The sequence below is a fragment of the Microcebus murinus genome, chromosome 1, assembly GCF_040939455.1.
Source record: "Microcebus murinus isolate Inina chromosome 1, M.murinus_Inina_mat1.0, whole genome shotgun sequence".
NCBI lineage: Eukaryota > Metazoa > Chordata > Mammalia > Primates > Cheirogaleidae > Microcebus > Microcebus murinus.
This window is the reverse complement of record NC_134104.1, coordinates 43752311-43778288: the sequence shown is the minus strand read 5'-3', so window position 1 is coordinate 43778288 and position 25978 is coordinate 43752311. Positions and strand designations below refer to the sequence as shown.

The 25978-nt window shown below is 36.7% G+C and overlaps 1 protein-coding gene and 1 long non-coding RNA gene across 2 annotated transcripts; one reads left to right on the top strand and one right to left on the bottom strand.

Moving 5' to 3' along the window:
* Positions 1-14160: 14160 nt before the first annotated feature.
* Positions 14161-15087, bottom strand: LOC105872746 (olfactory receptor 5H2-like). Its single transcript, XM_012767011.3, has one exon. The coding sequence runs from the start codon at positions 15085-15087 to the stop codon at positions 14161-14163; it is 927 nt and encodes a 308-aa protein (XP_012622465.2).
* Positions 15088-16101: 1014 nt separating this feature from the next.
* Positions 16102-22040, top strand: LOC142872861 (uncharacterized). The gene is made up of 3 exons (XR_012920958.1): positions 16102-16216; positions 20999-21135; positions 21654-22040. It is a non-coding gene; the product is annotated as an uncharacterized LOC142872861 (long non-coding RNA).
* Positions 22041-25978: the final 3938 nt, after the last annotated feature.

Sequence of the window (25978 nt, the reverse complement as noted above, 5' to 3'; positions counted from 1 at the left end):
CAGTCATTGGGTAGATGAAGACAAAGTTATGGATGATTTATCCATTGAAAAGTACACAAAGAAAACAGAGTAAGAGCAAGGACAAAACTTGAAGAAGTTATGCTAAAGAGGTCATGAAGGGGATAGATGTCATGTACTAGATATCTAACACCTGATCCCCTTTTCTACTATGTGAGCTTGGTCATAGACAGAGAACTTGACTTAAATTTGTCCAGTCAAACCCACCGAACCTGGAATTGGACATAGAGAGATGAGGACAAATGTACATGGACAAAAAATTTTAGTACAAAGGCAGCCAAGGCAAAAATATGAAGATTCCAGCACATGCTTTCTGTATCCACTACAGTGGCACTGATAGTATAAACTGTGTCATTGGAAGTGTGGGGACAGGATTTTGCCTGTTGACTGGCTGCCTTGCTTCCTTCTGTTCCTGCCATTCTTTTCCAGCCAATTCCTTCAACTTTCTTAGAATTTCTATGTTAGAGCCAATTGCCATTCGATAAACTCCTTTCCTGTTGCAACCCAATGGCCTGGATATCCAAAGGAAGACAAGGGAGAGATGAGAAAAGAATACTGAGCAGAGTGATCAAGGGAAGAAGCAGGAGGGAAACTAGAAAGCTGAGTGTTCTGGACATAAAGTAAGGAAAGATAGTGAGAATGACAAAGGAAACTACATTGCCAGATGTCAAAATAAATGCTCTAATAAATAAATAATATAAATGCTCTAATAAATAAATAAATGCTCAAAATAAATAAATAGTAGGACAAGGAGTGAACAGAGATCACAGACCATGGATATGGATTTATAGCGGCTTTAGTGAGAGCAATTTCCTTTATGCAACAGAATTAAGTTGTGATAATAATGAGAGGTGAATGGGAAATGTAACCCAACAGTGAGGGAATGATACAGAGTACTCTGGAATGTGGAAAGCAGTTTGCATTGATCTGCTACTCATAGAGTAATGTAATTTTTTTCTCCTGTAGAACATTTTAAGAAAAGTTTTCAAAAGAAAAGGATTGACAAGTGAGAGGGGAGGAGAAGAACACATCCAGAGGGAAAAAGGGACAGAAAAAGTAGAAAAGGAAATATATATGTGTAAAAATAAAATGAGAGGGAGGAAGAAAAATAGGCAGAAAATAAGACAGTCATAGATGGATAAGTTCAGAAAAGACAAGCCAAAAAGGAGGGAGAGAAAGTATGAAAGATGCTTCAAGACAAAATAAAGGGAAAGATTCAGAGGTTTGGGTTGAATATTTGCATTAACACTGGTGTTCATTAAGAGTTGCAATTTCTGAGAATATGTTCATTTTCTTTTTTTAAGAATTCAAGTTTATTTGCCTATGGAATTTGTGTATGATAAAGAGACTTTGACTTGAAGTTTTATTTTATAAATTTTCCATTGTTTATGAATACATTGTCACTGTCTGATAGAGTATTTCCTGTTTAAGTGATGCTTTATTTTTAATACTATTGCAATTGAAATTAATTTATCTAGAAATATCTCTGATTTTATTTGAGAGCATTTTACTCTCCATTAATAAGTTTGTTTGTTTGCTTTTTAGGATGACCAAGTAAGCCAAAGACTGGACCCTGATACAGACAATATAAAGAACAAATGGCAATAATTTCACTTATGTAGATTTTTATATGGAATGGATTTCCTTCCATATAGTTCCAAGTAACAAAATAATGAGAAAATTTCAAATTCAATTTGTATTGGATTCTTTATGAATCATTAATGCTGGCAAGGGTAGGGGAAGTATATTTTCTGCATATTTCTGAGCTATATATTTATATATATGTAAATTATCACTAGTATTACTATTTATATATAAAATACACAATAAAATGTATGTATTTCTGTATATCCAATCCTATATATATGTTTTTATGCCATATACAAATATAAAATAATCAATGAAATTATTGTCAGAGTGGTAAAGGTAGAGAGGGGTTATTATTTCATTGATAGACTTAAATGTTTTTTACCAGAGGATATGATTACAGAGAACAAATGTTTATATTAGAATTATCAGAAATATTTCTTCTATAATGAGCATTGACTTAAATCATACACCCAGTTTGAAAGCATTGAATACTCTAGTTAACTAGAACTTACTTTACAAACATCCTAGTTGGGTATATAAAATAATAAATCATCATTAAGAGAAACAATTCATTTTACAGATATTTTGCTTATAAAATATGAAGATTATTTTATAAAATATGAAATAAAATGTGAATATTATTCACTCGTTTTTGTTCCATTTGCTCCTGACACTTTTGACACCCTGTAAACCAAATCTAAAATTATTATAAATTAGAATGCACTTTAAATTTTCTTTTTAAAGAATAACAAATATTATAAAATAAATTTTCTCTTACCAATAACTTAAAAGAAATTATGGAGACCCTTTAAAGGTGTTAGACTTTCTAAAGCAGAAAAAAACCCATAAATAGTACAAGAATGACAATAACATGGGTAGCACTTCTTGATACTCATTGATTTTTGAGGCTTCTTTTCCAATATCAGGGAAATGTTGTTTATATAAATTTTCTTTCAACCCAAGGGTCAACCAATGATACATCTGTGTTTTTGCCAGGTAGGTGAGGAGAACTGAAATTCCCCTAAGAGTGTCTTAGGATTCCCTATAGGACAAAGTGAAGATCTTCAACTGGGCATTGTGGATTTAGATGTGTATGAGAGATTCAGGGTATTCTACAGGGTATTACAGACTTCAGAATCATAAACATTAAGTCACTATAGACAGTTCTACTTTTAACAATTGAAATTACACTTTATGCCACTATTTTCCAAAACAGATGACATTTCTGACTTTGTTTTGTTTTGGTTTTTTAGAGAAGAGTCTCACTCTGTCCACCCAGGTTGGAGTACAGTGGTACAATCATAGCTCACTGCAGCCTCAAACTCCTGGGCTCAAGCGATCCTCCTGCCTCCCAAGTAGCTGGGACTACAGGCACACACCAAAAAGCTTACTAAGTTTTAAAATCCTTTGTAGAGATATGGTCTTTGTATATTGGCCAGGCTGATCTTGAACCAAGCCTCTTGCCTTGGCCTCCCAAACTACTGAGATTACAGGTGTGAGCCACTGAGCTCTACCCACTTTTGACTTCTTATGCAAACTTCAGTTTATATATAAAATTTGACATTCTGAGTGCTTTGATTAGTATGGTCTCATCTCAACTATTCAAAATATGATTTTAGTGAAGCCAAAGATCTAAATTCCTTTCAGAAGCCAACTCCAAATAAAAAAGTGTCTTCCTCAAGCAAATTATATAGCTCAAATTCTAGACATGTGCTTAGCGTCCAATCAGTGTGAGGAAAAAGGAAAAAGACAAAGAACTTCTTTGGCCTAGCTAGATCTGTGTTTTCCAAATTTCAATGCCTATGAATTTCCTGGAAACCTGGTTAAACTACAGATCCTGTTTCAGTAGTTCTGTGGTGGGGCTCAGGAGTCTTCCTTCTAACAAGATAATGCCTGTGAACACTTACCATCCATGAGGCCATGATTATTGGAGAAGCTAGATTATCACACAGCCTTCATGATTAGAGAAACAAAACTCTAAATTGACTGGCAGAAAGGAGCTAGATGAGACCATGGAAAAGACATCTGCCCTCGAATGTTTATATCAGCACAATTCACAATTTCAAAGATGTGGAAACAACCAAAGTGCCCATCAATACATGAGTGGATTAATAAAATGTGGTATATGTATACCATGGAGTACTATTCAGCTATAAGAAACAATGGTGATATAGCACCTCTTGTATTTTCCTGAATAGAGCTGGAGCCCATTCTACTAAGTAAAGTATCCCAAGAATGGAAAAACAAGCACCACATGTACTCACCATCAAACTGGTTTTAGCTGATCAACACTTAAGTGCATATATAGTGATAACATTCATCAGGTGTCAGGTAGGTGGGAGGGGGGAGGAGGGGATAGGTATAGTCACACCTAATGGGTCTGGTGTGCACCATCTGGGAGATGGACATGTTTGAAGCTCTGACTTGGGTGGGGCAAGGGCAATATATATAACCTAAATATTTGTACCCCCATAATATGCTGAAATAAAGAAGAAAAAAAAAGAGAGAGCATGAATGAGGTCACATGTGGTCTTTTACTCACCTAAGAGGAAAAGAATTGAAGGATATTGTACACGGTGGTAACATATTCAGGTTTTCCTTTTAAGGAGAAGTTGTTAATGAATATTCATTCAGAAAAATAAAATTTATTTGATTTGTAACATTTAGATTTGATAACTGAATAGTGACATGTAACTATTGCAACAAAGTTTTTTTGTTTCTTTTTTTAAAAGTGTAGCTTGACATGGGTCATGACCACCAAAATAGAGGGAAATCAAAGGGCTCATTTTTTGGTAGAGTCACAAAATATAATTTTAATTATTATATTTAAACTTTAAAAAAACTACCAAGAAAATTAATGTAGTAAGTGTTGCAGTAATATTTGCAATTCTGAATATTGTAACATCTTTCCTAAGTTCTATAAATATAATTTTTGAATATATCCCACTTAAAGTTTGTGGGTGTCTTGCTGGCTACGCCAAACTGTGGGCCGAGAGTAGTTGAGGCAGGCCTGTGAGGAGGAGATTAGCTACTTCTCCCCATGGAGCCAGGTCCCTAAATAGGGGTTGCAACAGAGGATAAGGAATATAAAAGAATACACAGAGACTAAGGGATACAGGTAGTGGGTTAGGGTCAAAAGTCCTCTCAAGGGGCTTCTAATCTATTTAGGGGAACAAACAGGTACAGAGTCTTTCAGGGGCTAGTTTCTAAGTTCTAAGAAGTAGTTGTCAATTAACAAAGGTAAAACGAAAGAGGTATACTGACTCAATATTTCTTTGATTAGTTATGGTGAACTTAAAGGTAGACAGACAGGAGAGAGCAGGAAGCCCATCTCTAATAAAACAGGTTGTTTATAACCACCAGGGCACTTCTCTGGGCAAAGTGCACTCATTGTCTCCGGCTCCCATGCTGTGGGTCATGTTTGCCTTGTCTTGTCTTTCAAGACACATGGAAGCTCACAGATTTTGAGATACCAGGAAGCCTTCCTGGAAAACATCCCCACGGAAGATTTGAGAGCTCTCCCATGGTAGCAGCCTCTAATAAGTGAACCATTGAGTCCACACATTCCTTCAGGGCAAAACCATGCAAACTCCTATTTCTGTCTTTAACATAGTAATATTGGGTTATACAATAAAATAATGGTCTTATGAGCCACATCTCATTAATTCCTCAATCATATTTTCCCAACAAAAGTTGCTAACTATTTAGATATTTTTAAAATACTAACATACCCAAATAAAACTTATTGACATGACTTCACCTAACTGTAGACTGAACAAAACTTAAACATCAATCCTTAGTACCTCAAATAATGATACAAAGTCAGAATATGGTTTTTACATAAGGATCAAGATCAGGCTATTAATATTTTAAAAATTGATCTAATTGCTCTGAAAACATTTTCCAACTTAAGCACAAATTTGAGGACATATGATACTTCCTAAGAGTAAGATCGTTTTGAGATTTTCTTTGGATTTTAAGAATAACCATTTTGTTAATTTAAAAATAAATTACTATACAAAAATTAACAATTCATGGATACTTTTTCAAATTTTCTTAGGCAAAGGACTTTGCTATAGCAACATAATGTAACTAGCTAGCTTGCAAACAGCATCACAAATCAAGAGTGAGCAAGACCAAAGGGACAACTAAAACGACCAGTTTGATCTAAGCTTTTGTATTAATAACTACAGGTACTAGGGCAGCTTTAAAACCCTACCAATGCTGTTGATATCAGATGAGACAGTAAGTCAGAAATAAGTCTTGTGTATACCTCTCCAAAGACAGTAAACTCAATGCTAGTCGTAAACTCATTTGCAGCTAGAATTAAGAGACCAAAGCCAATATATCTTCATAAATCTTTGACCAAAAGTTTCTGTTTTTGTACTCCTATTTACTTGATGTTTTATTTATTCTAATTTATAGACATTTATTTTTTTAGCTATACCTACTTTTTTACCTAAATAAGAAGCTTAAACACATGGGTATTTTTGCTGGTAACTCAAGAGATTTAGCTGCTTTTATTAAACCAACAATATTAAGTAAATCTTGTCAAAATCACAAAAACACAGATAATTTTATTTTGGCTGGCTTTATAGTTTTACAGCTTTTGTGTCAAACCCTGACATCTTCAACATAAAAATAACTGGTAAACCCAGACAAAAATGTATGCTGACAATCTTGAAGACTTTTTAGAACTTTTATATTACTGATAATTTTTCCAAAAATCTAGCTTACTTACCACAGATTACTAAATTCACATGAATGCAAAAAGCATTTGGGCTTATTTGATTAGTTTATGAGAGCTCCTTTTATTTATAAGCCAATTTGGTACCATTTGAACATAATATATAATATATGCACACACAGAAAACACACAAAGTTTCAATAGCTTTTATCTCAGAATTTTAGCCATGAAATAATATAAACTCACCAGTTTGCAAAAGATAGTTGGATCCAAATTATATTTACGAATTGCAACTTCTTCATATGGCTAAACTTTGTTTACCTCAGTAGGTAATCTAATGAATGTTGTGGACCAAAGTTTTGGGTAAAGCAGTTTCCATGGCAATTTGAGATTTAAAAAGCCTCTTTTACCCTTTTGGTTTCCCTTCAGTTTCAAATGAGTTTCCAATGTTTACAATTTAGCTGGAACTGGCAGAATTGTATAAGAACCAAAATCTCTAAGTAGCCATGAATTAATAAACAATGAGTTTTACCTCAAAACCAGTTGCTTAGGAACTGCAGATTCAAAGTAGGCAGAAGAGAAAATAGAGACAGAGAGAGCTTAAAAGACTGTGCATTTTAATGCTATTGTGGCATATTGACCATTTAAGCTATGAATTTCTCTTGACATAATTTTGACATCAGTTAAATATGTGCACATGCATAAGCAATAATATGTAACCAGTTGGAGTCCTAGAAAACATGGCATGACTTCGAACTTTCTCATAGACAGCACATTTACATGCCACATCAATACAAACAAACATTCAATACAAGGAGAAATTCAAGATATTTCAAACAAATGAACTATATCTTAACTAACAAGCCTGGGAAGCATTAAACAAAATAAATGCAAAAGAACCGGTTCTCAAATCAGGTAAAAAAGTCCAACAACTATTCCCTCTCCAACTGAGTACTCCAAGAAATACAAGAACAGAATGGATTATTCTGAGGAAAAAGCCAGAGAGGAAAGGAATTTCCCATTGTACAAACTGGAGTGAAGCCCATTGACTCCCCCAATACTGTTACCTTTCACTAAGGAAGAATTGCAGACAGCTGATGCTGAGGGAGAGAGAAGAGAGGATCCCTGCGATGAGAGGATTCTTTGCAGCTGCTGGGATTTCCATGGATTTCCAGCCACAGGGTTAGGTAGCCATGAGCAGCTGGCATTTATAGGTTGTTTTCACTCTGCCTGGCAGTGTAAACAGGCCCAGTGACCTGTGACCATAGTTAATCAACTATTTAAATTATTTGATATTTTTGTCAAACTTCCCAAACTGAATTCTAAATTGTCTATTTTGACCTCAAACTATTTCATAACTTTGAGATTTTTCAGAAAAGCCTCTAGATTATCTCAAAGAAATTTGTTTTATCTCTTATTAAAAGAGAATTGTCAAGATAATGAAGCTTATTTTATATATTAAATTTCATAGGAATTATTGTCAAATAAAGGTGATGTTTAGCATTCTTATATTTATATAGATATATGTTGTTAATATAAGTATTATGGAATTTATGAGAGATTCCTAAAACTTTGATATGTTCAAAAATAATGTTATCAGTCATAATTCTAGTTATCTTATATCTTAATGTTGTATGTCACAAAAACAACAATAATTTCCATGTCAATTTCATTATAATGAACTCTAATCAGATCTTTAACAATGGGCATTTTAAGTTTTTTGTCATCTACAGACAGTTTATTGTTTTACTCTGATGTTTTTATGAAAGTTTTTAGAAACAGCCATGTTATAAATTTTAATAAATTCATTGGGAAAGGCTCTGACAAGTAGAGATTTCTGATAACTTTAAGATCACAGTATTGGACTGGATTTAAGGAAACTTTATCAGTAATTTGGTCAAGTATGCCTTCTGTCAACAGAAGTAAAATATTTACCACTTTCTTCCTGGCTAATCTCTCCAGAATTCAGAAACTATTACTGAGTATTCTTATTTTTATGGAAATGCAGTTATTTGCAGAACTTTAATAAAGAATGTATTCTCCTTATAACATAACACATTTGGAAACATTGGTTATATTATCAAAACTTCACCTAGCATGTCATATTTGAGAATGTGTATAGAATTGACTTTTTGAAGTTAATTAAACCCTATATTGGTCCATTTGGTGTTGCTGTAAAGGGATACCTGAGGCTTGGTAATTTATTGAATAGAAAGAAATGAAGTTATTTGGTGTGTGGTTTTGCAGGCTGTATAAGAAGCAAGATACCAGCATCTTCAGGTTGCTTCCACTCATGGCAGAGCCAGCATGTACAGAGATCACATGATAAAACAGGACACAAGAGAGAGAGATGGGGAAGGTGACAGGATCTTTTAAAAGACCAGCTCTCATGGGAACTAATAGAGTAAGAATTCATTACTGTGAGGACAATCCCAAGACATTCATGAGGGATCTGCCCCCTTGACCCAAAAAACCTCTCATTAGGCACCACCTCTTATAGTGGGGATCAAATTCCAACATGAGATTCGGAGGGGTCAAACAAATTACACTATAGCATTTTACCCCTGCCCCCAAATATAATGTCCTTTTCACATGCAAAATGCAATCATCTCTTCCTAATACTCTCCCAGTAGTCTTATTTCAGCACCAACTTTTAAAGTCCAAAGTCTTTTTTGAGACTCAAGCCAAGTTCCTTACAGATGTGAGCTCATCAAATCAAAATCAAGTTATTTGCTTTCAAGATACAATAGTGGAACGGGTATTAGGTACATATTCCCATCCAAAAGGGATAAATTGTCCAGAAAAAAGGGATAACAGGGCCCCATTTAAGTTCAAAATCCAGCAGGACAGACTTTAATTCCTAAAGCTCTAAAATAATCTCACTTGATTCTGTGTCCTGGGCACATTGGGCACATCCTGGGCACACAGGTATGAGGCGTGGGCTCCAGATGCTTAGAACAAGCACCTCTGCATGACTTTGCTGGGCACGGTCCATGTGCCTGTTCTCAGGGTTCGGAGTAGAATGCTAGAGGCTTTTCCAGACTGAGGTTTTATAATACTGGTAGCTCTATAATTCGGGGGTCTCATGGGCAGTGGCTCTGCACTCACAGCTCCACTAAGTAGTGTCCCACTAGCAACTTTGTGGGGGTTCCAACCCCATACTTCTGCTTGGCAACATTAGAAGAGTCTTTGTAAAGAGTCTCCACTTCTTTGGCTGAGCACCCAGGCTTTCCAAAACATACTCTGAAATCTAGGTGGAAGCCACCAAGCCTCTACCACTCCTGCATTTTGGGTGCCTGCAGGCTTATCATCATGTGGAAGCCACCAGAGCTTATGGCTTGCATTCTCCAGAGTGGAAGCCCAAGCAGTACCTGGGCCCCTTTGTGATGTAGCTGGAGATGATGTTGCTGGGATGTGGGCAACATTATTCCAATGTGGCATGGGGCAGCAGCACCCTGGAGCTATCCCCCAAAACCATTCTGTCCTCCTAGGTCTCTGGTCTTACAACAAGAGGGGCAGTTTGGAAGATTTCTGAAATGCCTTCAGATCCTTTCCTCATTTTTCAGACTATTAGCACCTGGTTCCCTTTCATCCATACTAATCTCTCTAAGTAGTGGTTGCTTCACAGAACTCTTAGATTCCTCTCCTGTAAATGCTCTTTCCTTCTGTATTATGTGGCCAGGTGTGAATTTTTCAAATTTTTATGCTCTTCTTCCCTTTTAATTATAAATCCCAGCTTTGGGTCATTCTTTTGTTGCTATATTTGAGCTTAGCTATTAAAAAGCATCCCTACCACTTCTTAAACACTTTTCTGCTTTGAAGTTTCTCTGCCAGATATCTTAGGTCATCCCTCTTAAATTCAACATTCTACCAATCCCTAGGGCATGGAAACAATGGAGCCAACTTCTTTGCTACAGCTTAACAGGGTATCCATTCCTCATTTTCATCAGAGACCTTGTCTGCATGGGCTTTATTGTCTTTATTTCTATCAGCATTTTGATGACAACCATTTAACCAATCTCAACAATGTTTCACATTTTCTCTCATCTTTTTATCTTCTCCTGAGCCCTCAAAACTCTTCTAATGCCTGCCCATTACCCAGGTCCAAAACTGCTTCCACATTTTCAGGTATCTCTATAGTAACTTCCTACTCCTTGGTACCAGTTTTCTGTCTTATCCTATTTAGTGTTGCAATAAAGGAATATCTGAGGCTGGATAACTTATAAAGAAAAGAAATTTGTTTGGCTCCTGGTTCTGCAGGCTGTATGAGAAACATGGCACCAGCATCTGCTGCTGGTGAGGGCTCCAGGTTACTTCCACTCATGCTGAAGGCAAACAGAGCCAGCATGTGCAGAGATCTCATGGCAAGAGAAAAAGCAAGGGAGAGAAACAGGAGGTTCCAGGCTTTAAAAAAAATAAAAAAAAACCCAGCTTTCATGGGAACTAATAGAGCAAGAATTCTCTGATTACTGTAAGCATGACATCAAGCCATTTATGAAAGATCCACTCCCATGACCCAAACACCTTCCATTATATCCCCAAATCCCATCTCCAATATTAGGGGTCAATTTCAACATGAGATTTGAGGGGCCAATAAAACCACACTATAGCAAGCCCCTTGGGAATAACTGGTCTTGTATCTGCTCACTGCATATCTAGTCTTTTGATATGAGAGAGGAAGATCACTTTCTGGAAGGTGTAGAAAACTTAAAAATATTTTGAGGACCTCAAGTAGAAGAGAATTCACCTGAATCTATAGGTATTGTAAGTGAAGGGTGATGGCATGACTACCTAGCCTGTAGAGGCTTTTATATATTTAATTTGAGATTCTTTTATTAAAAGTCTCAGCAAAGCAGACTTAAAAAGAGATGATTGCTATTCTTATGCACTTAGGTGAAGTTTAATGAGAATAGACTTATTTTTCAAACAAATTAGTCTTACGGATTTTATATTTGATAGAAATGGGGGTGGCTGTAGAGGAAGGAAAGGTGTTTCAGTAGAAAGCTATAATGTACCCATTATTAGATTCAAATTCTTTTCATTGTCTTTGAGATTTTCTCATCTACCTATAATCTGCCCTATTCATGAAGCCCTAGAAATTAGAACTCAATGACTTGCTAACAAACTTTAGAGGACAAACTTCATGCCTGCTGCTGAGTGGGCCAGTCAGGAAGTTCACCAAAACATCCAATGATTAAACACATTCAGAATGGAAATCAGTAAAATTATCAGATGCAACTGCCATCTTTGTTTCATCTTGTAAAGATGCTTTGAGCTCAAATCTAGAAATCTTCTCAATTAACTACCCTGAGAATTAAGAGACTGAGTTTATGGATTGTTCTAACCCTCAACCTTTATTTTTATTTTGTTTATTTTAGTTGTTTTAATTCATGAGCCCCTTGGCTATGAAGCATAGCCCAGTCTCTTGATATTCTCCCCATGATAATCATCATTGTCATCTCCCTGATGTGCTGCTTTCTCTAAAGAGTCCCAAATGCAAGTTCCTAGACATCAATGTATGTGAGATTTATCACTGGGATTAGAACAACAAAAACAAGATGAACAACAAAAGAAACACTTCTTCAAGAAATCAGACCTTGTAACTTTTGAGTTCCATGCTGAGTTAAAGACAAATCAGCTGTGATCATTACAGAAAGTGGCAAATGTGCCTGAGCTTTAGTTCATTTTACATAATGGAGATGCAAATCGAAAGAGAAGAAATTGTTTAAATAATTGAATGACAGTACATTAAGCTGAGGTGGCAGCAGCAAAATGGGCTCCCACCTAAGAACACAGAAATCCAATTCAATGTAAATGGTAAAACAAAAGTTAAGTGTAACCAATTAGAAACTGCCAAATAGTTAGAGACTTTCCATTGGAATTACCTACATAAGGCTACTGCTCCATTTTAGCCAATCAAATATTTTCTTTATCTTGCTTCCATATTCTCCTTTTTTTTTTTTTTTTTGAGACAGAGTCTCGCTTTGTTGTCCAGGCTAGAGTGAGTGCCGTGGCGTCAGCCTAGCTCACAGCAACCTCAAACTCCTGGGCTGGAGTGATCCTTCTGCCTCAGCCTCCCGAGTAGCTGGGACTACAGGCATGTGCCACCATGCCCGGCTAATTTTTCATATATATATCAGTTGGCCAATTAATTTCTTTCTATTTATAGTAGAGACGGGGTCTCGCTCTTGCTCAGGCTGGTTTTGAACTCCTGACCTTGAGCAATCCGCCCGCCTCGGCCTCCCAAGAGCTAGGATTACAGGCGTGAGCCACAGCGCCCGGCCCCATATTCTCCTTAAAAAGCCATCCTCTCTCTCACCCTTCAGGAAAGCCCCAAAACACATGCTGTCTGGCACTGCCCAGTTATACATTTTTGTCTACTCAAACTCTACATTTTCAATGTACCTACATTTATATTTTAACTACGTATGTATATGTGTATCATATGACTATACATAGACATAAAAAATAAACATATACATATGTATGTATACAGATATAGATATCTAAAACATGTATGCGTACAATCTGGTAGCACTCACAATCCAATAAAAGCTATTGGAAAAGGATAAAGTTAATTAGAGTTAATGAATCATAATTATGTTTAATTACAAAAAATCTGACAATAATTTTGAGGAAGTGAGAGTGCTAGAAGGATGGAGAAAACAAGTTACTACAGTTTTTCAAAAATAGAGATTAGTTGTTTTCAGGGTAAGGGAGTCAGTGGTATTAGTGAGAATGGGAAAATAATTTCAGTGTTGAGAGATGAAGGACATGGTGGACTAGAAGACGGATGATTCAAATACTTAAGGAATATGTGGGTGAAGAAGGCTAACAATCAAGAACTTTTTGAGATCTAAAACATCCAAACTCTTCCTTATTTTTATTATTTTGCCTCTACTCATTGTGCACTATGATGTCATATCATCTTAATATTATTAAGCTTTGGAATATGCATTTAAAGTCCCTGGCTCTCAACAAAATATGCCATAACCTTGTGATATTATTGATTTATTTAGCTTTATTTTTTAATTTTAGAACAATTAAGATTATTTTCTTTCTATTATGCCACTTATCTTTTCTTCTCTATGTCTATACCAACTTAGTTCTTCTATTTAAACTGTTAGTTTTCCGAATTAGCGAAGCTTTTCAAATTGTCTGGAAACATACAAACACAGTTTGGAAAGGGCCTTGGAAGCCGTCATAAAGACTTAGAGACAACTGGCCTCTTCTTATTCATACAAACACACCGAGTTACGAGCCTTCTCTTACACTTGGACCTGCCCTTCACTGTCTTAACTCTCTTCTTGGTTTTTTCCTTATTGCATTCCCATTTCTATTTGTTTCTTTGCTTAATATGTGAGTTGAGTCTCAACAGATGTGAAATTCATCCCTTCACAAGAAAGTGGAAAGAAATATTTTTGCTGGCTAGAATTCCAGGGATTTGCTTCTGTTCACTCAAATAAAAATCTGCCTCCACTATGAAGTTCAATGTGATAGGACTCTTAGGGAATACAGCTGTATTAGGTTCAAGATGTCATACTCAAATCCTTATCAAATAAACCACTATGTTAGCATATAATGCATTTGTAAAGCAACATAGAATAATATACAAGACAGTAAAAAATTTGATTTTCTTTCAGCTATAATTCTTGCATTTTGATATGAACACTTGATTAAAATTCTTTGAATGCTTTTAAATAACATAAGAATACATTAATTAGCTTGTTAGGTACTTTATGTAATTAAAATGCAAGGACAATAATAATTGCAAAACAAAGCTGAACACTGGAAAAACATAGATATCAGTAAAGTACAATTTTGTGATTAGTTTACTAAAAAGAGAAAAGAGATTAGTATGAGATCTAAACATTTCTTTTTAACATTTTTGTGAGTGAGTCTATGACTTGCTTATTTCTCAGACTGTAGATAATGGGATTAAGCAAAGGAACTATGACCATGTAAAACAGAGACTCCATCATATCTTGATCATCAGCTTGTGGTGATTGAGGGAGCACATACATGAAAAGAAGAGGGCCATAATATAAAGACACAGATAAGAGATGAGCTCCACAGGTGGAGAAGGCTTTCCTTATGCCTTTGACTGACTTTTTTAAGATTGTAAAAAGAACAAATGTATAAGATACAAGAATAGTCACAATGGTGAATACTTGAATTGAACCTGCAAAAACAAAAACCATTAGATAATTAATAAAAGGGTCAGTACAAGAAATCATTAGCAATGGCATAATGTCACAGTAAAAATGACGTATTATGTTGGAATTACAGAAGGTTAGTCTGAACAAAAAGCATTCATGAAGTAGGGCATGAAGAAAGCCACCTACAAATGACAAGACTAATAGCCGGACACATAGTCTATGGTTCATAATCACTGGATAGAGTAAAGGTTTGCATATGGCTACATAGCGATCATACGCCATTGCTGCCAAGAGGAAACATTCTGTGGTTACACTGATTGCAAAGGAAAAAAATTGTACCATGCATTCAGAGAGAGACATCATCTGACTTTTGGCTAAGAAGCCGACTAACATCTTGGGGGTGACTGTGGAAGATATCCAAGCATCCACAAAGGCTAAACTCCCAAGAAATAAGTACATGGGGATGTGAAGGTGAGGGTCATTCCAGATCAGAATAATCAGACCAAGGTTCCCTATGATGGTGATGAGATATATCATCAAGAATGCCAGGAACAGGGTTATTTTCCACTCTGGTTGATGAGTAAGTCCTGTGAGAACAAACTCTGTCAGCAATGTTGCATTTTTCTTTTCCATGTCCTCACTTGGTGTCCTCTGCAATAACATGCAGTAAATGTAAAAAAATACATATATTCACATAACTACTATAAGTTGAAATTGGGAGAAAGGGGTTGAAATAAAACCAAACTCTTATCAGATTGCCTTTTAATTTTATTTATTACTATTGAACTGTAGGAAACTAAACTAGGGAAAATACAATTACTGTCCATTGATTCAAAATAAAGAAATGCAGTAAATATAAAAAGAATATTTGCAATGTAAGCAAGAATTGAAATTGGGGAATAGGTGTTAGAACAAACTGTATACTTATCAGAGCCCTATTAATTTTATCGGTAATATAATTGTTGGACACAGTATTTGAGAAACTAAAGAAATGAAAAAAATGCTATATTTCTTTTCCAAAAATGTGCAAGAATTAACAGATTTATAAAACAAGGGAAGCAGTCTAGTTGTGTCCTAAATTTATGTGTACATTGTTGAATGTGCTAGAAAAATTCTATGCCTAGGACATGGAAGGTGTGTCAAGGCAAAAGGTTTTTGAAGGACCTGGAATAAAAATAATGAATTTAGTGCTCTGTGAATGATCTTGATCTTTATTCTTCAGGCAATAAGCATATACTGAAAATTTTAATATGGTAAATGGCATCAGCATATATTTTTAAAATTTAATTTTTGATGGAGAAAATATGATGCAGGAATTGGAAACTGGAGTCAGGCATACTAATTGGAAACATGTTAATAAGTTTCCAAGGGACCACAAATCATATTAAGCATGAGAATTGCCTGGGAGAGTTTTTTTGTGAAAAATATAGGTTGTCAGATTTCAGTGCAGAAATGAATTAAGTAGTTCAATAATTAGATCTGGGAAACTGCATTTTGAAATTACCCTCTAGGTGATTTGAATGCATGTGAAGTGTCTACTCCTTGTGTGATATGACATTGGAAGACATGATGGAACAATGAGATAGATTCAAAAGAATTCAGAATGTAGAGTGTCTAGTATTCTGTAAACTTATTTGATGTGACCAAAGTGGTCAGTGAAGGAGAGAGAAGTCTCTTGGCTTGGTAGCTGATCATGAAGGATTGAGATTGAGAAGTAGAGGTGCTGACAAATTTATGGAGTTAGCATCATTTCAATAACTAGGTGAGATCTAGTCAGTAATATAGCTTAATAGACATTATGACTTGGAATCACTGTGGTAGTAGAGGACAGAGTTAGGAATACCCTATCCATCGGAGAGTAGACAAAGAAAGGAATGGCAAGAAATGAAACTTGTGGAAATTACATTAAAGAGGTAACAAACAGGATTTATGGCATTTATAAGATGGCCAAGATCTGATCGTCTTTTCTGCCACTCAAGTCTTGGTGACTATCACTGATTATCTACTGCTCTAGGAGCTAAAAGAGGTAGAAATGAATTTTCCCATTTTTCGTGCATCCAGAATGAAGGAACATGGTATAGGTTTGCCAATAAAATACACCCACCCTACATTTAGAAAGTAGAGAGAGGAAGGAAAGGGTACAAGGAAAAAAGTGGAATTTGGTTGCAAAGTCAGAGAAGGAAGCAATACCAGGGGTCCACCTAATCCATCCTTCATCCTCATCAATGGCATTCACAATGTGAAATTTGTCATCTGAAGTTCAGTAGAGGAAGGAACAGCCCACATTGAGCTAGTGTTGGGGCATGAAGTTGGCTGTTCGCTGGCTGCCTTACTTCCTTCTGCTCCTGCTATTTTTTCCTGCTGACTACTCCAACCTCTCTAAGCATTTCTGTGTATAACCAATATCCAGTGAATATTCCCATCTCCTAATGCAGCCAAGAGCTGACTCCAAAAGGAGATGATGAAGTTACCAGAAGGGATACTAAGCAGCCTGATCAGAAAAGTGAGAAAGAAAATGGAAAGCTGAGTATTGTGGTCGCAGAAAAGGAAAAGAACTCAGGGACAAAGTGGAATGCCATGCCACATATGAAAATCAATGCTCTAACAGGGCAATGAGTGAATAGAGATCTTTGAGTGTGGAAACTGGCAAAATTTTAGTGGCTTTTTTGAGAGCAGTTTCCAGTTTCCATTTTGTGGTAGAGTTGTGGTCAAAAATAATTTAAAGTGAATAGGAAATAAGTGGCACAACAATGTGGAACATGAAATAAAATACTCTAAGAAATTTGGAGAACATCTGGCATTTGTAGACAAATGTACATTTTTTTTACTGTAGAAAGTGTTAATAAATGTCTTTAAAAGAAGAGGGGAGTTGAGGGAATGGAAGGAGAAGGAAGAAGGAAGATAAAAGGGAAATTTGAGAGAGTGTAAAAAATTGGAGGAAGAGAAATAGAGAATAAAAATGTCATGTGTGAATACATGTGGGAAAGACAAGCCAAAGAGGAGAGAGAGAGAAAGTATTAGAGAAAGCTGAAGGTGAATAAAGAGAAAGGCTTATAGCTTTGGGGGCAAATGTTTGTAGTAAACCTGGTCTTCATCTAAGATTGTCAACCCTAAGAATCTTTCTTTTTTCTTTTATTGAATATCTAAGTTTATTTTCATATGGAGTTAGTGTATGAGAGGTTTGATTTTAAGTTTTACTCTATAAATTTTGCATTTTTGTTAAATTTACTAACATTGTCTGAAAGTCATTGGTATACTTTTTAAATTTAATTTAATGTAATTTAATTTTACTTTTTGAGACAGGATAAGAGTCTATTGCCCAGGCCAGAGTGCAGTGGCATGATCATAGCTCACTGCAACCTTGAAATCCTGGGCTCAAGGTATCCTCCTGCCTCAGACTCTCAAGTAGCTGGGACTAGAGGCATGCATCACCATGGCTAGCCACATTTTCTATTTTTTGTAGAGACAGGGTCTGGCTATGTTGCTAAGGATTGTGTTGAAAACTGGCCTCAAATGATCCTTTCTTTGGCCTTCCAAAGTCCTCGGTTTATAGGTGTGAGCCAATGTGACTGGCATCTTTCCATATTTGAAAGTTGCTTTACCTTTTTCTGACAGTGATTGGAACTGACACTGTATAGAAATTCTGCTGATTACTTGAGTGGATTTTCCTGTCTGCCAGTTTTCTAACAGAATACAACTGAACCAATGACTAGAACCTGATACAGCAATAGACATAATTAATGGGAATAATTACAATTGTTAAATACATATGTATTTAGAATGGACTTACTCCATGAAATTCCAAATCACTAAATACTTAAAAATTATCAATTTCAATTTGTATGTGGGTATGTGGTTATTTATTAAGTTATAAATACTGGAAAGAGAAGCCCAATAAAAATGTTTTGCATATTTACATACACACACACACACATAACTGTCACCAATTGTCAGAGTGATGAAAGAATAAAGGAGTTAATATTTAAGTGACTGACCTTAAAAGTTTTAATCAGAGAATGTGATTAATTTAAAAGAATGGGCTGGACACGGTGGCTCATGCCTGTAATCCTAGCACTCTGGGAGGCAGAGGTGGGAGGAATGCTCGAGGTCAGGAGTTCAAAACCAGCCTGAGCAAGAGTGAGACCCCATCTCTACTAAAAATAGAAAGAAATCAATTGGACAATTAAAAATATATAGAAAAAAAATTAGCCAGGCATAGTGGTGCATGCCTGTAGTCCCAGCTACTCAGGAAGCTGAGACAGGAAGATTGCTTGAGCCCAGGAGTTTGAGGTTGCTGTGAGCTAGGCTGATGCCACAGCACTCTAGCCTGGGCAACAGAGTGAGATTCAGTCTCAAAGAAAAAAAAAGAATGAATATCTATATCAAATCAGAAATAATTCTAATACAAGAATCATTATGACCTGAATCTTTAAACCTAGTTTTAAATCATTTAATGTTCTAGTTCACTACAAGCTATCTTACAAAGTTATTATAATAAGGCTAACACAATAATAAAGTATCATTAAAAGAACAATTCAGTCTTACAACTATTTTCCTTATCTATATGTACTCATGAAAATAAAATACAAAGATAATCTCATAATAGTTATTCAAATTTAACCTCACTATTTTAATAGCTTGTATACCCAATATGAAATTATAGTAAATTAAATAGCATTTTAACTTTTCTATAAAGCAAAATGAAGATTATAGAAATCACTTCTCTCTTACCCATATCTTAAAAGAAATTGTGATCCCTCAAAAGTGTTAGACTTTCTAAAATGGAAAAAAAAATACAATAGCACAGGAATTCCAATCACAGAAGTGGTAATTCATTGCACTCTCATTCATTTTGGAGGCTCCATTTCTAATCTTAGGAAAATGTTGTTTATATGAATGTATTTTGAACACAAGAGTCAACCAATGGTATGATTGCATGCTTTTGCCAGAAGAGGAAGAAGTGGGAACTGACATTCCCATAAGAGTGCCAGAGAATTCCCTGTAGGACAAATTGAAGCTGTTCTACTGGGCATTGTGGATTTGGATGTGTATGAGAAGTCCAGGTTGTCCCAAGGGGTATTATAGACTTCTTGAATCATAAATATTATTTCACTACAGACACTTCTAGTTTTATTATTTGAAATAACATTTTATGCCACTATTTTCCACAATAAGTGACACTTCTCACATGTTTATGCAAACTGCAATTTATATATAAAATTTGTTGCTCTGAGTGCTTTCATTAGTATGGTCTTGTCTTAGGTAATCAAAACACTATTGTATTAAGGCTAAAGTTTTTGATTCCCTTTAGGAGCCAGCCTCAAATACAATTGTTCTCCCCATGCAAATTGCAGGTTAAATTTAGACATATACCTAGTTCCTCCATTTTAAGCTAAAATCTGATGGAAAATATTACTAGGCCAAGGCTAGAAGAAGGAACAAATGAAAAACAAAGACAAGGACAATAGTGGGAGGTGGCCTAGATCTGTGCTTCCCAAACTAATGTCTATGAATTTCCTGGAGATCTGGTAAAAATGCACATTTTGCTTCATGAGTCTTCATTTCTTACTAAGTGATGCCTGTGGACATTTACCATCAACAGAGCCTTCATGATTGGAGAACCTTGATTATCAGAGAGCCTTGATATTGGAGAAACAATAAATGAAAAGTGTAGTTGGTATGCACAGAGAGAAGCAGGGAGGATCAATGTGTCAGGGAGGCCAGCAGGAGTGGGATCTCAAGGAGCCTTGGAGGGAGTTCAGAGATTTGTTCTTTACCCCAATGTATGGAAAAACTTGGAAGATTAATGAAGATTTTCAAAATGGTGGTAAGATGTTCAGATTTTCCTTTAGAGCAGCATGTTAATGAAGATTCATTCAGAAATAAACTGTAATTTACTTTTTTGTAAATTTATATTTTATATATCAGTAGTGACACACAACTTTCTTGACAGTAAAAGGAATTTTTAAAGAAAAATATAACCTATACCTGGCTCATAGATATTAGGTTAGTTATAACATAAAGGGTATATTTTTTGGTAGACTCATTAATAAATTATCACACTTTCATATAATTTTTCTAGAAAAAAAGGAAGAGGTAGGAGAAATATAACATAAATAACACAGAAGTTACTGTGTAAATTCTGTAAAAAGTTGAATTAAGCAGTGTGGTATCCAGAGGTGGATACTAACATGACACAAAATTACTAAATTGAGTACCCCTTAAATTTTCTATAACTATCTCCTAACTCATTTTGTTGCCTATCTTTGAGTAAAAAAATGGCTGCATTGCTGCATCCAACATGGGTAGTATTTTCAATTTTAGCCATTTTAATATGTGATTTCTGGATTCTTAATGTGGTTTCAATTTGTGTTTCCCTGATGTCTAATTATGTCCAACATCTTTCTGTGCCCTTATTTCATATTTGTATTTGTTGATATTTGTTGTTCAATTTGTTGAGCCCTTTTCAATTGGATTATATGTTTCTCTGGTAATTGCATTTTAAAGATTCTTTATATGTACTGAATGTAAGTCTTTTTATCAGATACATGATTGGCAAATATGTTCTAAGGGAACTTGATTGCATTTCCCTTCCACAAGACATTGCTTTGCTCCATTAAACTTATGGTGTTACGTTGATTGAATCTATGGATCAAGAAGTGGCCACTACTTAGACTTTTGGTAAGACAATTTTGTGTCAGAAGTTGGGAAATAAATCCAACAAAAATTCAGGAGCCTTCTATCTCAGTGATATTTCTAGGGGTCTAGTGGTATGGGACATGTTGAGTAACCAGTTGTAAGCTAAAAGATAAGCCATTCCATCTGGGTCTTCCTACAAACAAACAAGTGCCCCTACACCTTCTAGGCCTTTGAGTTATGGAGACAACATAATCTCATTTGGGTATATTACTCTGGCCCATTAACTGAGCTAAAGCTTCTAGAATTTCTGTGGTGTTCATAACTCAAGAAATCTCTACTATAGGTCTAGGATGCTGTGCAAGCTTCTCTGCTTCATGTGCCATATGATCCAGTAAACCAACTTATGTTTGACATGGGAGCAGCAGACAGAAATGCCTTTGGTGCACTTGGGAGACACACATAGGTGAATAACAGCACAAGCACCTAGAATTTTGAGGCAAAGCCATGTCATCCTCTACCACTAACTGTTCTTTTGAGAAAAAGTTCTTGGTTTGTTCTAGGACTTACTTGAGGCTAAAGACTAAATAACAGTCAATGAAGTTACCATGAGACCTCAAGAGTCCATCATGAACTGGGTGTTTTCTGACTAATTAAGCCAGATAGTTGTTCATGCACAGCAACATTCCAACACTGAATGGAAGTCACATACATGCCATCTGGCCTGAGCAGGCCCTGAAAGCACAGGTACATAAGTGAAGATGTGGCCTAAATGCCCACTGTGCCTAATACTGCTACATTTCCATCTCCCTGTCAGCCTCCTGCTATGGCCTTATGGAGAGTTACGTATGATCAATTCACCATGGAATAAAAGACTTGGTCCTGGATACAGATGGTTGTGCTACATATTTAGGCACTGCTGAAAAGTGGAGGGCTGCAGACCTACAGCTTCTTTCTGGGACATCCCTGAAAAACAGTGGGAAAGAGAAATCTTCCCAATTAAAAAATTTCCAAATGATGCACTTAGTTGTTCAATTTCCTTGAAAGCAGAAATGGACAGACGTGTGATTATATGCCAAGTAATGGGTCATGGCCAATGGCTAGGCTGGGTGGTCAGGGACCTGGAAAATGGTGACTGGGAAATTTGGGAAAACGTACTTGCTCTATTTGGACAAGAATCATGGCTATTTCCTATGGCTTGAATGTGTCTTTTCCAAAATTCAGGTGTTGAAACTTAGTGGCCAGTATAATGTTATTAAGAGGGGGGCTAGGCCGGGCGCTGTGGCTCACGCCTGTAATCCTAGCTCTTGGGAGGCCGAGGCGGGCGGATTGCTCAAGGTCAGGAGTTCAAAACCAGCCTGAGCAAGAGCGAGACCCCGTCTCTACTATAAAATAGAAAGAAATTAATTGGCCAACTGATATATATAAAAAATTAGCCGGGCATGGTGGCGCATGCCTGTAGTCCCAGCTACTCGGGAGGCTGAGGCAGGAGGATCGCTTGAGCCCAGGAGTTTGAGGTTGCTGTGAGCTAGGCTGACGCCACGGCACTCACTCTAGCCTGGACAACAAAGTGAGACTCTGTCTCAAAAAAAAAAAAAAAAGAGGGGGGCTAAAAATAGAAATACCATTCGATCTAGCAATATAGCACTACTAGGCATCCACCCAAAAGAGCAAAAGACATTCTATAATAAAGGCATCTGCATCCGAATGTTTATGGCAGCACAATTCACTATAGCAAGGATGTAGAAACAATGCAAGTGCCCGTCAATTCATGAGTGGATTATTAAAATTTCATATATGTATACAATGGAATACTACTCAATAATAAGAAATGACGGTGATCTAGCACCTCTTATATTTTCCTGGATTGAGCTTGAGCCCATTATCCAAAGTAAGGTATCACAAGATCAGAAGAATAGGTTCCACATTTACTTGCCATCAAATGGGCACTGACTGATCAACACTAAGGTGCTCACACAGTAGTAATATCTCCAGGGATTAGCAGGTTGGGGAGGGAACTCACAACTAATGGAGGCAGTGAGCATTGTAGAGGTGAAAGGCATGCCTCTAATTCTTGCTTGGGTGAGGCAAAGACATAAAATGTAACCAAAATGTTTGGTGTTTGTATCCTCACAATATCCTGAAATAAAAAGAAAAAAAATGTATGAATAAAGAGGAATGGAAACACAATTTCAGTAGGGAGAACCAAATTATGTAAAATTGGCTACTGTTGAAAAATACTTGGTTGAATCTATTTTTCAATGGATTCAATGGTGGGTGTGAAATTACTGTGGCATTTATGGCCCATTGAATTCATTGAGAAGAGTGCTATAAAGTTGTATTGTAAAATATCATGAAAAAAGAGGGGGGACTTTTAGGGATCATTACATCATAAGGGATTCTTTCCTTTTGACTGTGCTGAAAGCCCTTATAGCAAAGCTTCATGCAGCATTCAGTTTGCTTGCTCTTCTGCTTTTGGCCATGTGAGGACACAGGGTTCCTCCCCCTACGTGGAGTGTCCAAGGCATCATCTTGGAATCATGCACTGGACCCCCATCAGACAACCCAAACAGCCTTGAGTTTGAACTGCCCAGCCTCCAGAACTATAGGAAAATAAATTTCCTTTCTTTATATATTACCCAGTCTCTGGTATTCTGTTATAGCCAGCACAAGTGGTCTAAGGCAGAAATTGGTACCAAATAGTGGTGTGCTGTTATAACAAATCACTAAAATGTGGAAGTGGCTTTGGAACTGGTTAATGGGAACAGTTTCTAAGTGATACTGGAAAAATCCTGAATGGAGCACTCAGGGTGATTCTGGTTAGAACTCAGGAGAAGAGACAGCTGTAGAGAAAGCATCAGTCTTCTTATAGATTACTTAAGTGGTCATGAACACGGTGTAGAAACATGGGTAATAATGAATATTCTGATGATGTCTTATATGGAAATGAGGAATATTTTATTGGAAATTAGAGGAAAGGCCAACCTTATTATAAAGTAGCAAAACCTTGCCTAAATTGTTTCTGTGTCCTATGACTTTGCAAAAAGCAGAATTTAAGAGTAAAGAACTTGGAAATTTGGTGAGAGAAACCTTGAAGCAGCAAAGTGTTGAGGGTGCTGAATGGATTCATTTAATTGCTTATAGTCAAATACAGTTGGAGTGAAACTATTTAAAATGCAATTAATAATTAAAGGGAAGCAGAACATAAAGATTCAGAAAATTCTTAGCTTGACCATGTAAGGAATAAAATGCATATTTTGGAGAGAAAACCCAAAGTGTGGCCAAGTGACTATTTATTAAGGAGACTAGTTTGGATAGAAGACAGTTAGGTATTATTCATCAAGACAATGGGAGAATGGCTGAGAAGGCATTTCAGAGATCTTTGAGGCTGCCAATGCTCATAATAGGTCCAGAGTGCCAAGGCCTTGAGGGCAGAGTGGTTTCCAAATAGGCACCCAGTGCACTTGTGATATATTGGGGCTCATTGCCCAAGGGTACTTCTAGTTTATGCTCCCTGAATTCTGGTAGAGTGTGCCTCAGCCACTCCAGCTATGGTTCAGGTGGTCCCAGGTGCAAGCTGAGCTACTTCCCCCAAAGGCACAGGCAGTAACCTTGGCAATGTCCATGTGGTGCTAATTCTGCAGGCATCCAGAGTGCAACAACTGTGGAGGAATGGCTTCCTCCACCTACATTTCAAAGGATGCCTCAGAGAAACTTTGGGCCCAGCATCGACCCATCTCAGGGACAGAACCACCCCACAGAGCTCCACTAGGGCAATTCCCAGCATATTTGTGGAGGTAGGGCTGCCTCCAAGGCCCTAGACCTGTATAGCCCCCAGCATACCATGTTAGCCAGGGAGAACTGTAGGCACTGACTCTAGCCCATGAGAGATGTGGTGTGGGCTGCACCCAGAAAAGGTATGAGGGTGGGGTTCCTTGGATTCTTGGGACCCAATATCTACCTACTGTTTTTGGAAGATGAGACATGGAATCAAAGGTTATAAACAATTTTTAATAGTTAGTGTTGTTTGCCCTGTTGGGCTTTGGCATTACTTGAGACCTGTTACATATTTTTTTTCTTTCCTGTTTCTCCTGTTTGTAATAGAAATGTCTGTCCTGTGCCTGTCCCACCATTGTATTTTGAAAGCATGTGGCTTGTTTGATTTCATGGGTTTACAGCTGTAAAGCAATTTTTCTCAGAATGAAACATATCTTTGGGTCTCATCTATATCTGATTTAGATGATACCTAGATGAGATTCTACATTTTTTATTTGATACTGGAATGAGTTAAAACTTTTTGGGCTGTTGGGATGGAATGATTGCATTTTGCACCAGAGAAGGATATGAATTTTGGGAGGGTTGTGGACAGAATGCCATGGTTTAAATGTGTTCCCTCCAAGATTCAAGTGTCAAAATTTATAGCTAATGTGATGATATTAAGAGATGTTGCCTTTAAGAGGTGATTAGGTCATGAGGGCTACTTCCCTTTTGAATTATATCAAAACCCTTATAAAGAGGCTTCACACAGCATTTGGTTCACTTGTCCTTCTGCATTCTACCATATGGGGACACAGCTTTCCTCCCCACCAGAGGATGCAGCAATAAGGTGCATAGAGAAGCAGAGAGAAGTCCTCAGACAATCAAACCTGATGGCACCTTGATCTTGAACTTCCAAGCCTTTAGACCCATAAAGAAGTAAATTTCTGGGTTCTTTAAAAATATAAATTGCACAATCTGCGGTCTTCTCTTATAGGAGCACAAATGAGCTAGGACAATGTTTGTAGCTCATGTGAGTGTTCACCAAAGGGTTATCACAGTAGTGGAGGCTGTTAATAATCAAGAGGAGAGCAAGCATGGTGGCTCATGCCTGTAATCCTAGCACTCTGAG

Coding starts and splice junctions, on each gene's coding strand:
- LOC105872746 (XM_012767011.3), bottom strand. CDS start 15,087: ATGGAAAAGAAAAATGCAACATTGCTGACAGAGTTTGTTCTCACAGGA.